At 33.7% G+C, this 13,085-nt stretch overlaps 1 protein-coding gene across 1 annotated transcript; it reads left to right on the forward strand.

The window, feature by feature from the left end:
* The first annotated feature begins 3,398 nt into the window (after positions 1-3,398).
* On the forward strand, positions 3,399-9,998 carry EMB2654 (Tetratricopeptide repeat (TPR)-like superfamily protein). Its single transcript, XM_078293362.1, has 10 exons — positions 3,399-3,872; positions 4,336-4,508; positions 5,164-5,269; positions 5,601-6,710; positions 6,805-6,910; positions 7,516-7,720; positions 8,650-8,782; positions 9,047-9,151; positions 9,327-9,447; positions 9,560-9,998. Exons 1-10 carry the CDS (start codon positions 3,477-3,479, stop codon positions 9,574-9,576), a joined length of 2,472 nt encoding a protein of 823 aa, XP_078149488.1. The 5' UTR covers positions 3,399-3,476; the 3' UTR covers positions 9,577-9,998.
* The last annotated feature ends 3,087 nt before the right edge of the window (positions 9,999-13,085 follow it).

The raw sequence follows: 13,085 nt of genomic DNA on the forward strand, positions 1-13,085 counted from the left end.
GTGAAATGCGCAGCTGCATTACTTGTTTGTTAGTTATTAGTTCCCTTGGCCTCTGCCAGGGGCGTACCTACATGAGACTGCCCCTCGATTTTGGGTTTTAATTAACATCTATCGTCTCGACCGACTTTGTCTTCTTTTAATTTTTTTTCCCTTCAGATTTTTATTTGTAATTTGGATAGGGTTAAAATTAAAATATATATATTTTTGAATTATAATTGATAATTAAAATTATAAATTAGAGCATAAGAAATTATAAATCAAAACATTGTTTCTTATCGAGTATTCAATTAATTAATGAGTTTAAATTCGATTCGCTATTTCTTTACTCACTTTTGACGAAAATTCTAGATCTGCCCCTGATCTCTGTCACTTCTGAATTTCGTTAATTTGTAATGTATAGATATGTTAGCTCTAGAACATTTGATCTTGGAAAACATCTAATTTACTCTTTTGGTAAAAAGGATGAAAACGAGTTTTTAAGTCCGCGAACAGGGTTTGGAACATGCAGAACATCATCCCCAAAGTGCAAGATTTCTGCTTTCCTACTAATGATTCTATCAATATCGAAACCTTTTTAATGGGTGATGATATTAAAACAACTCAATTTTATATTAACTCAACATTATCAAAAATATTTTACTATATAGATAATTTACCCTTCATTAAGTATTTTCTTTAAAAACTAATTCTCTCTCATATATTAGAACATTTATGTTTTTTTCTTAAAATTTATGTTTTATAAAGTATGCTATTGTGTATAAAATATATTTTTTTGTCATATATTATTTTAAAATCTGTTACTTAAAAGTTATATAAAATATGTTTATAAACTTTATGTTACCATATAATAAATATTCCTTATTTATTTTAATCAAATCTTTAAGATTTTTTAAGGGAATTACAACAGTGAATTAATTTTATTATATTATTAAAATCTATCAAAGTTGTATATATCGATTTATTTTGAAAACTTCACAATTTTTTCTAACAATCTACTATATTATTTTGTCTATTAAAATTTATCTTTTTTTTTTTTTTTACGCAATAACACTAAGAAAACGACATGATTACTTACATAAAAACACATATTGATATAAATTATCATGATTAATTTTGCATTCAACTTATGATTAAAATAATAAATAAAAAGTACAACAAAATACTTCAAAATAACAAATTTATTTGGTCGCAAGTTGTGAGTTGTTAGCATACATAGTCTAAAGAAGCATATTATCAGAATATTCAAACTTCAAATTAAGAAGTTGATTGCCTTCATTTGCATAATTCAAAACTTGATTTTCAAGGTTTTCTTCTGGACGGGTTAGGGAATTGATCCATCTATTCAATTTTAAAAAATAAATTAATTACAGAATATCAATAAAAAAATTTCTAACAATTTTAATTAAAATAGACTAATAGATTATAAATAGGGGTGTCAATGACACCCTTTTATCCGTTTACCTGACCCGTACCGTATTTGATAAGACGGGTATGGGTAAGATTATTTTTTCGTAAACTTATTGGGTACGGGTAAAGATTTTTTTCCGTTATCAAAATGGGTAAGGATACGGGTAAAGCCTATTTCGTAACTGTTACCCGACTGGGTAATTATATATAATATATATATATATATATATATAGAGAGAGAGAGAGAGAGAGAGAGAGAGATGGGCTACGGTGAGTTGCGAAGTAAAACGCGTTTCTACTTCACGCCGTATTTTTATTTTGAAAGTCCAAACGACCGATCCGAACGTTAGATGTTTAATCCATATTGAAATGTGCTTGGAGACTAAATTTTGCATTTTTTGGAATTTTTTTACTATTTATTAAGCATTTTTGAAAATTGCTGTTTTGCTGTGAACAGTGAAAAACAGTAAAATTTTCTGGACCATCAGATCAGCGACTTTCAAAATTACTTAATAAATAGGAAAAAAATTTCAAAAAATGTAAAATTTGGTCTCCAAGCACATTTCAATATGGAGAACAAGATGAAAGGTTCGGATCGACGTTTTGAACTTTAAAATCGCAAAATATGAGCGTGAAGTAAAATAGTCATTTTACTTCGCAACTCACCGTAGCCCATCTCTCTATATATATACATTATATATCTTAATGAGCATTGAATTATTATCCATCTTCGACAGTCCAACTAGCAACTACTCTTGATCTTCAAAAACAAAATTTATTAAATTTTCTAACTTGAACAATTGACCATTTATGTAACTATGTTAAACATAATTCACCGTTATATCACTTGAACAATTGACCATCTTGCTTTTAATTGCATGCCTGATTTTTTTTTAATTAAAGAAAATAGATATTTGTTTTTTTAAATTTGTGTTTTGATAAAAAAATAATTTAGTTGGAATTAATTTTCATATTAGTAATGTGATTATATATGTGACAAATAAATGTGTCTTAGTGTTTTATTTAATAAATAATAATAAAATTATTATACAAGTATTAGCCGTTATTTACCCGCTATCATTTCATTATCCGACAACTATAATGGGTAAGGGTACGGGTAAGGCAATTTGTAATGGGTAAGTGTAGGGTACGGGTAAGGATAATTCATGAAGGTACGGGTAAGGATAATTCATGAAGGTACGGGTATGAAAATGCTTCCACCCGACCCTTGCCGTACCCGTTGACACCCCTAATTATAAATATCAAAATTAAGAGAAAAAAAAATATAAAAATTTATAATATATTTGAGTTGGAATATATCACATATTAAAGTGAGTATATCTTATTATTAAATAAAAGTTAAATACATATTTTGACTTGACTACTTAAAACCTTAATGAGTGAATCAAGTTAGGATGACAATAACTAGTTATAAAGCCAATTCGAGTTCATCTCATTACCAACTTGTTTGATCAGTCAATTTTATTAGTTATAGTTATATATTATTAAGAGTTTATCCAAACATAAACAAAACAAACATAATTAACAAGACAACTAACAAAACAAATAATTAAAAAGCAACGTAAAAGTCATTTAGAAGGGCATGAAATTTATTATAACGAATTTTGTGTAACTCGAGTTGGGGTATACTCAAACTTAAACTTATTTATTAAACGAATCAGTAAATTCTAATTAAAACTGATTCGAATTATAAATGAGAGAGTTAAACAGAACAATTAGCGAGCAAGTTGTGAGTTTGAGAGATTTTTTACAGCCCTATTTCTGGCCTTCGGGGCACGAAGGATTTGGACTTATCAAAGTGGATCGGGCTTTTCAGCAAAGACCGATACCTTTGGTCCATGAATTCAATATTTAATTAATTTAGTCCTCGGTCCAACCCAGCCCCATTCACTTCTTCATGGCCTCATGGGACAATCTATCACTACCGGTCGCGCACTCGAGCTCCGCACTATAATAAGTTCACTACTAGCACTAGCAGATGCCAGAATATCTTCTATGTTCTATCCGCTGTGGCTTCAATCTAATTCCGAACTTTCTCTCTTCCATCCATGGTTACTTTAGTGCATTCTCCCAACATCCCGCAGCCGCCTCCGCCAAGCTCCTCCAACTCCCCACCTCCTCGCCTAATCCGACTTCCCTCCAACAAAAGCAAACCTAAACCCCGGGACCAAACCCCGGCGCCATGGGAGGAGAAGAAACTGGTGGTCTCCGTCGACTATGACAAGGGAAAGCATCTCGTCTCCAGCGAGGTTAAAGGAATCGGGAAAGATAAGATTCCGGCAAAGTATCGGCTGAGAGTGGAGGGGACCCCGCGACAGCACGACTGGTCGGTTTCAGAGGTGGCACAGCGCGTGATGAGGTTGAAGAAGTGGGAGGATCTCGACGGTGTTCTTAATTCATGGGCTGGTCGATTCGCTAGAAGAAATTTCCCTCTTCTTATCAAGGTTTTTGTTTGATTACTTTCTACTGTCTGCTCTTTTGTTTTAGGAAGATTTTGTACTTAGTATTTTGGTTTAGCAAATACTTGTTGAAGGAATCGTTTTCTGTTTCCAAAATTTGAAATTAACTCTAAAATGCTGGCTTTTAATCAATCACTATCTTCTAGCTTCTTGCCCTAGTTGTTTCTTTGTCTGTTGGATGCAAATCAGTACATATTGTTGTATCCTATTTCTAGGTACCTGCATTAGCTGTAACATTCGAAAAATGAACCTTCTATGTTTACTATTTTGGTAATTTGTAATATTACACCCGCACAGGATCAGATCCCATGGCTGATGCATTCACTAATTTAGTTTTCTTCTTTCTCAGCCTTTAGAGTGCGTAGCTTTGAAAAAAGTTATTATAAATTTTTGGGAGCTTCTGTTTTGGACCTTAAATATCAATTGTTGAATTTTTTTATATTTTCAGGAAATAACAAGTACCGGATCCATTGAACATGCTGTGGATGTATTCAAATGGATGAAAATCCAAAGGAATTATTGTGCAAGCAAGGACATATATGTAATGATGATAAGGTTACATGCTAGACATAATCACATGGATCAAGCACGTGGTTTATTTTTTGAGATGCTAGAGTGGAGGTATGGATATCATATCTTGCGTTATCATTTGTCTTTTAGTCATCTGCATTTTTCTTGTGTCTTGATATTTACTTACTATAGAAATTTCTTGAACTTATTAAGTCGAAATTTCCTGAGTGCTCTTTTATTTCGACTCTGTTATTTAGTATGTGGTTGTTGTATAGTATTAAGAATTACTATATGGAGTTTCAGTGACTTTCTTGTCCATCAAGTTGGAATGGTACAGTACTTGTCTGACCTTTTCTTCATTTCATTTTGCTTTTTCTCAGCCTGTTTTTTTTCTCTCTCTCTCTCTCTCTTTGTTTTTAATTGGGAGGCTAATGAAGATCTTAACTGAGATAGATTTGCACAATTGAGGGTTAGATGTAACAAAACTAAACAAGTTAAAGGCTTATTGGGGCTTGTTTGTGCCTAATTTCAAAATTAGGTACCCATCGCATATTGTGCTGGCACTGTAGCTGGGTAATCTTTTGTCAGCATGTATCAACTATAATTCCAACTGATGTCACAATCAGATTTTTTTTTTTCTCAAGCAAGCAAACAATGGACCAACGGATATAAATTGCAGATGCAAAACTTAAATAACTTTTGTATTCATCTTTGGTTTAGTTATCACCTTTGTCTTCCCACTAATGGTATGTAATGCACTCCCCAGGTGTAAGCCTGATGCTGAAACATACAATGCGCTTATACATGCACATGCTCGGTCAGGTCAATGGAGGTGGGCCATGAATATAATGGATGACATGCTTCGAGCCGCTGTAGGCACTCTTAAACCCTAGTTTTTGTAACACTTGCCTTAAGAGTCTTGATACCTGAGGATTCGTAGGTATTGTAAAGATTGACTGCTTTGGGTGTTGACCTAATCCAGCCATGCTTACCATAATAACAGGAAACCGATAAAAGGAAATAATTGGGCCGGTATGTCATGCCAGACTAGTGACTGTTTGGTAATTATCTGTACATACATGGATTATTTTTTTCCTTTGCTCATCTGCTATTCATTCCCCTTATATATCAACTTTACACCATCACGTCTCATTAATCATGTGAAATCATAAAATGAAACTTTTTAGTGGGTATTTCATGCAGATATCTCCGAGTCGAACTACATACAATAATATTATTAATGCATGTGCAATTGCCGGAAACTGGAAGGAAGCTCTGGAAATAAGCAAGAAAATGACTGAAAATGGAATTGGTCCTGACTTAGTTACTCATAACACCATATTATCTGCTTTCAAAAGGGGAAACCAACACACCAGAGCACTGGCATATTTTGAATTGATGAAAGAAAGAAATGTCCATTATGATCATTTTACTCTCAGCATTGTTATCAACTGCCTGATCAAGCTGGGGCAATATGGGAAAGCAGTGGGCATATTCAACTCAATGAAGGAGAATGGGTCCAAAAACAGACCTGATGTGGTGACCTATAGTAGTATTATGCATGCTTATGCAATCTGTGGCCAAGTTGACAATTGCGAGAAAATATTTAATATGATGCAAGGTGAAGGGCTAAAGCCTAATATTGTATCTTACAACACACTTCTTGGTGCATATGCCTCTCATGGAATGCATTTCAAGGCACTAACAATATTTTATTTAATCAAAAGGAATGGATTGAGACCTGATATAGTGTCATACACTTCCTTGCTTAATGCATATGGACGGTCAGGACAGCCTGAGAAAGCTAAAAAGACTTTTGACATTATGAAAAAGGAAAGAATTAAGCCTAATAGAGTTTGCTATAATGCCCTAATTGACGCCTATGGGGCTAATGGAATGTTAACAGATGCAGTTGAGGCTCTGCGTGAAATGGAGAGAGAAGGTATTGAACCCGATGCAGTTTCTATTAGCACCCTTTTGGCAGCTTGTGGTAGGTGTGACGAATTAGTCAAGATTGAATCTGTTCTCTCTGCTGCTCAGGCCCGGGGAGTTGAATTGAACACAATCGTGTATAATTCGGCTATTGGTAGTTATATGAACATAGGGGAGTATGAGAAAGCTGTACAGTTGTATTACTCTATGAAAGAGAATGGTAACATCCCTGATGCTGCAACTTTTAACATTTTGATAAATGGAGCTTATAAATTGGGAAAATATGAACAGTCTCTAAAATTTGTTGATGAAATGAAGGATTTGGCTCTTCCTTTGTCCAAGGAGGTATATTCATCCTTGATTTGTGCATCTAGCAAACAGGTATATGGTTTATTCGGTTGCTTTCTTAATTTGACCTAGATACTGAAAGACTAAAAGGAATTTAAGTTTTTTTTTCTTTTCTTTTCTTTTTCAGGGAAAATTAGAAGAGGCAGAGTCAATTTTCTCTTCCATGAAGGATTCTGGTTGTGTTCTTGATGTCATAACATACACTGCTATGATGCATACTTATTGTGTACAAGGTACTTATGTTTCCAGTATATGTTTCCAGTACAATGAAAGATGGTGGTTTAATTATTTGATATATTTCCCAAAATAATTTGCAGAAACATCTGATAATATTTAAGGTGTGGGTTTGTAGTCAATTATAATTGTCACATCCCTTTTCAAATTATACCTAGTATTGCGATATTTGCGTACTGGACCCAACACTTGTCCATTTGAAAACAGCAAACCCAATTACTGTAGGATTATTTGATGGTGAGACCCTATATTATATTTTAATTGCATAGTAAATGTATGTTCCATTAATAGTTGGCAGTTTCTCCCTTTCTCTGAAATACAAATTGAGTTCCAGTCAATTGTCACTTCCAAGTTTCCATAAACCTTCTATGTCATCGGCCTGTTGAGTTAATATGAAATTTGGGAAAAAAACATAGTTGAGCAATTCTTTCTCTTAAACTTGATTTCCATGGTTGGGTGATGTCTGCAAATTAATGAAAAAAATTGTTAGGTTGCGTTTGTTGAGTAAGAAACTTTCGCTGTCCTCGTAAATATTCAAACTGTTGAGATATAAGATCCCAAGTTTATACTAAAATGCCATTGGCTTTCTATTGATGATGACAAGGAAAATGGGAGAATGCATGGAATCTTTTTGAAGAGATGGAGGCTGAGGGAATCAAACCTGACCATATTGTGTGCTCTTCACTGATGGTGGCTTTGAATAAAGGATCCCAACCCAAAAGGGTTCTTCAGTTGTTTGACTTGATGAGAGAGAACCATATACCACTAAATCAGAGCAGCACATTTGAGATCTTATCTGCATGTAGCCTGTGAGATTTCACTGACCCCCCCTGTTGTTTCCTGGAATAGTTAATTTTTTGCTTTGAGACTTTCACAATGCTGTCCCATTATGCAAATCAGAACTTATGCGAACTTATAAGTTTAATGTAAAACCAACATTTCTTATGTTTCCATTTTGGTATCTTTCTTTAGATATTTTAAAATGACACTTTTTTTTTTCCAGAAAGGGGTCAAGTAAGAAGTAGCTAAAACTAGCTGCAATATGATAAAGTTTACTTTATTGCAGTTGACTTAAAACTAAAAATTCTATGCCCAATCTATTTGTTTTTATTTTACTTGTGAGGTTGTGATCCATTTTAGGAGATAATAGAGCTCATTATTGGAAGGGTTAAGTATATCAAAATTTTAACAGAGTGCAACTTCTCCAAGAATTATGAGTTAAAAATTTGGGATTTGTTTGCAAACAAAGTAAAATATTGGTTAACAGATGTGCAAGTCTCAATTAGGGGCGGAACTAGAAAATTTGAATAGGGGGGCTAATCTACAAAATGTAGTATGTGAAAAAGACAAAAATAGTTTGGTTAGTGGGAATTGAACCCATGACCTTGCACATACAAACTAGAACTCAAACCACTAGACTACCAACAAACATTTGTTATTTTATGAGAGGGGCTAGACTATATAAAAGTTCAAAAAACTAAAAAATTAAATTTGAATATACATAATTAAGAATTTTAAAATCATAGGGTGGCTTAGCACCCCTTTACATATACGTAAATCCGCCCCTGGTCTCAATGATGTTTCATGATATTCTTTTTGTCATTTTAACATCGCACTTCGCATGACATACTTCTTCTGTAATCACCTATTTATAATTGTCTATTTCACTTAATCACCTTTGCACCATTTGTTAAACATTGTGCTGCATTTCTGTTATAAATCTTCCCTTTTTTTTCAGCTTGAAAGATTGGAAAACTGCATGTACCATAATTGAAAACATGGAGCCGGCTCTCTCTACAGTTTCAGTTGGAACTCTCAACCACCTTTTGTTCTTTATTGGCGAGTCTGGGAGGATTGACGCTATGATGAAAGTACTGATTGTGCACTCATCTTTATGTTACTTTTGCATTTTGTTTAATTTTTTTGCTGTTATACTCCATATTTGCATTTGCAAATAAGCACACATAGTATTGTCATTTTTTTCCAGAACCCCTATAAATAACGTGTGTTTTAATGAAGCACTAACATTTTTAAAATTGTCAATTATACTTTTTTCTTTTCTTCCACAGCAAATTGTATTCTACTTATTTATGAACACATTCTTCAAATTTATAGTTTAATGATCTTATTTGCAGTTATTTCACAAGATAATGGTTTGCTGCTCACCTGTTAGGTTGAGTACCTATTCCATTTTGATGAAGAATCTCTTAGCTGCAGGGAAATGGAGAAAATGTATTGAGGTCTCTCTCTCTCTCCCCCCCCCCCCCCCCCTCTTGTCGGATCCTTTATTTTCTATGTTGTTCCGTAGTCCACAAGACATTGCCCTGTACCAACATGATTATAGTTATTCTTTTTTACAACAATCTATGTTTTTCCTACAATTTAATTGTTTGCTCTACAATTTCTCCGCTTCAGGTATTGCAATGGATGGAGGATGGAGGCATTCAACCACCAATGGGTATGTACAGAAGTGTCATGGCGCAAGCATCCAGAGAGAATAGCATGGAACATGTGAACATGCTTCGGCTCAGAATAAGTATGTTATGCATATATATTTTGAGGGAATTAATGTGAAATCAAGTATTTCTCATACTGGCCAGCTTTACATAACCCAGTATTTGATATATGTTTCTGATGCCAAATTGCAGATGCATTGAAAGAATAGATCTGTATTCAATTTGGGTCTCCATTTTGAAGATATGAGTTGGTTGAACTTAATTCACTTTTCAAAGAAGAAAGCAAAGAGTGATGCAAATGATTATTAATCTCAAATGGTGTGATACCAGGCTTCCATACCAAGGGCCAAGATCTCGAGTTCAAATTCTCAAGGGGCATAAATTATGGATATAAAACTTGCGATTTTTGTCCTAGTTTTAAATAGAAAAAAAAGGCCTGTCTTCTCATCCCAGAGCTTCACTGGGAGAGATTATCACCAAATCACAATTGGTACGGGAAGTGTAATATCTTCATGTAAATCATAGGCAAAGGGAAAACTGTAAATGAAGAAACTTTAGTTGACTACTTGAGGCATGGTGTTACGCTTGATTGTATTTTTCAAGATGTAAGCAAAATTTGGTTGCAAGGTTACCTTTATGCATCAGCATGTTTAATAACTGTCGTCGGGGGCTGATTTGCCCCTAGCTTGCCCGTTTGCAAATCCAGTACAATTTATCCAGATAAGTGTGTATTATGATCTTTTAAATAGGTTTAACACTTGTCCAGATAACTAATACAGCTTGCACAATGTGATGCACTCGGTTATTAATTCTGAACATAATTTTTTTGCAAGATCAGAAACTGAAGGAACTATTCATCCAAACCACGCAAAAATATCAGTCAATTAAGTCTCCCCGACCCGACCAACCTAAGCCATTTTGTTTGTAATTTTTTGGGAAAGCCCATGTTAACTAAATATATGTCAGCTTTTAGCTTGACAAACTTCGACGCGTTGTAATGAAATGTTAGGTTTGCATCCAACATGTTAGGTATATTGTTTAGAACATTATTATTCATTAAATGATTTAAAAAATTTAAATATGGTCGAGTGATCGAACTCCAACAACTGTCTTCCAAACCACGCAAAAATATCAGTCAATTAAGTCTCCCCGACCCGACCAACCTAAGCCATTTTGTTTGTAATTTTTTGGGAAAGCCCATGTTAACTAAATATATGTTAGCTTTTAGCTTGTCAAACTTCGACATCCAACATGTTGGGTATATTGTTTAGAACATTATTATTCATTAAATGATTTAAAAAATTTAAATATGGTGAGTGATCGAACTCCAACAACTGTCTACAGACCTGTTTTTTATTTTATTTTTAACGGGATTTAAGAAATATTAGTTATATTGTCAACTATTTATTTCTATAACTAGTTGTATTTGACTGTTGACCAAATATCATGGAGGTGGACTCCACATGGTACATTCACTGTTAATTCTATTTATAAATTCTTAGAATTTGGTGGAGTCCCTGTTAACACTTACAATAGTAAGCAGACTAAAATTCCTTTAAAAATCAAGATTTTCTTATGGTTAGTAAGACAAAAGCGTGTCTTAACTAAAGATCGATTAAATCAACAGGGATGGACAGGTGATACTACATGTGTGTACTATTCCCAAAAGGAAACTGTTGACCACTTATTTGTGACTTGCAATTTTGCACGATCGATTTGGAATTGGATTGCTAGATATAATAATTTTTCTTTTGACTATACAAATATAGATACCCTGTGGGAAATAGATTACTGTATCCCATTAAAAGAACCAAATATTATTGAAATAATTCGAGGATCTGTTTTATGGAATATATGGTTGGATAGAAATAGGATTATTTTTAAAGAGGGCCATATACAGGATGTGCGGGCAATAGGCTCCAAAATCTTAACTATGGCTAGATTTTGGGCTTCAAACCAAAAAACAGATCTTACATGTCATTTGAATCTAATTTTACCTTGTGATTTGAAGGACCTGATAGGGTGTACCGTGATCATTTGCATGGGGGCGACACGGGCTTCAATCCCTATCCTTGGAGTAGAGATCAATTCAAGTGATGAAGAAGGATCATCCACTAGTAGTGCAGGATTTAGTGGCAGCAACTTATCCATAGCGGTTACCTAATTTTTAGGGTCTTTTATGCTAAAGTTATCTTTTGTGGTGTTGATCTATACTTGTCTGTTAGGGTTTATGGTCTATGAAGACTTTGATGAACTGTTTTGAGATTTCTTTTGCTTACAGGGTCTATTATGCATGAGTAGGTATGATGGTGCTATGATAGCTTTTAGGGGCTGTTTTGCTTATTCCTTTAATTGGCAAGGACCTAGAGGAGATGACACTATTCGATGAGGATCTGTTGGACATGACTTGTTTTGAGGTTCCTTGAACCAGATTTTTTGGTTTTGACTGCCTTCAATTTTTAGTTACTATTTTGTTGTTAGTTATATTTCTTAGTGTTGTTTTGTAATGACTCTAGCTATGTGGTTTGATGTAAGAACATAGGTGGGTTGGTACCAGCTTGGTACCATCTTCACCCTTGTGATTTTCTAATGAAAATCGGTGGCAGTGACCACTTATTTCAAAAAAAAAAAACTAGTTGTATTTCATATTCTTCTATTTGTATTTCATCTTCTACTGATTATTTTTTAATTATTATAAGTTGTATCTCATCATTTTTTAGTTGTAGTTCATATTAGTCTAGTTGTATTTTATCTTCAACTAGTTGTCTACTTATTTTCTTTCATCTTCTTCTAATTATATTTCATTTTCTTCAAGTTGTCTTTCATCTTGTACTAGTTATTTTTCATTTTCGACTGGTTGTTTTTTAATCTTCTTCTAGTTTTTTTTTTTACCTTGTACTGTTTTTTTTCATCTTCTTCTATTAGTTTTTCATTTTGTATCGATTGTCTTTAATGTCCTATTTGTTGTCCCTAACGGCTGGGGGAGGTTAGAATATGGGGTTGTTTAAAAATTTAAACTCTACAACTTATAATTATCAGTTAGATAGAAAAGTTTGAAAGTCGTTCATGTATATAAGTAATCTATCTACTTTAAGTTCTTGGCAGAATCAAGAACTTGTAAATTAAAAAAATAATAATACAGTGCAGTAAAGTAAATAGTCAGAGTTAGAAAAATTGACACATGAGTTGTTAACGGAGTTCGACCACTATAGAACCTACGTCTCTGGGGCAACACAACCTAATCGGCGCGCATTTCTATTTACCCTGTAAAGAAATGAATACAAGTTGTTGATTACTCAAAATGAGACTACTACTTTTAAATATTTATAAACCCTAATTTCAACTTACGTTCAGAATACAAGTGTATGATCCTACCGTGTAGTATAATTGGGGTGTTGATCTACCTGGATATTGTATCATACCGTGTAGTATAATTGGGGTGTTGATCCACCTGGATAGTGTATTAAGTTTTAAATTTTTTTCACTAGTATAGGTTATGGGGTTTTTATAAAAAATATGGTGGTGACAAATGCAACTAAGATATTATAGCTAGAAAAGGTTAAACAATAGATAAAGAGCCTCCAGGGTTCATGTTTTCTGTCATTCTTAATCATGAAAAATATAAGTTTCAATGTTTATCTATGTCGCATACGACACTGTCATTACCGCGTGCGGTATAGATTGTCCTCAAGTATCCCGCGTACGGCATTATCACTAC

Source organism: Carex rostrata, chromosome 2 (assembly GCF_964058835.1).
Source record: "Carex rostrata chromosome 2, lpCarRost1.2, whole genome shotgun sequence".
NCBI classification, from domain to species: Eukaryota; Viridiplantae; Streptophyta; class Magnoliopsida; order Poales; family Cyperaceae; genus Carex; species Carex rostrata.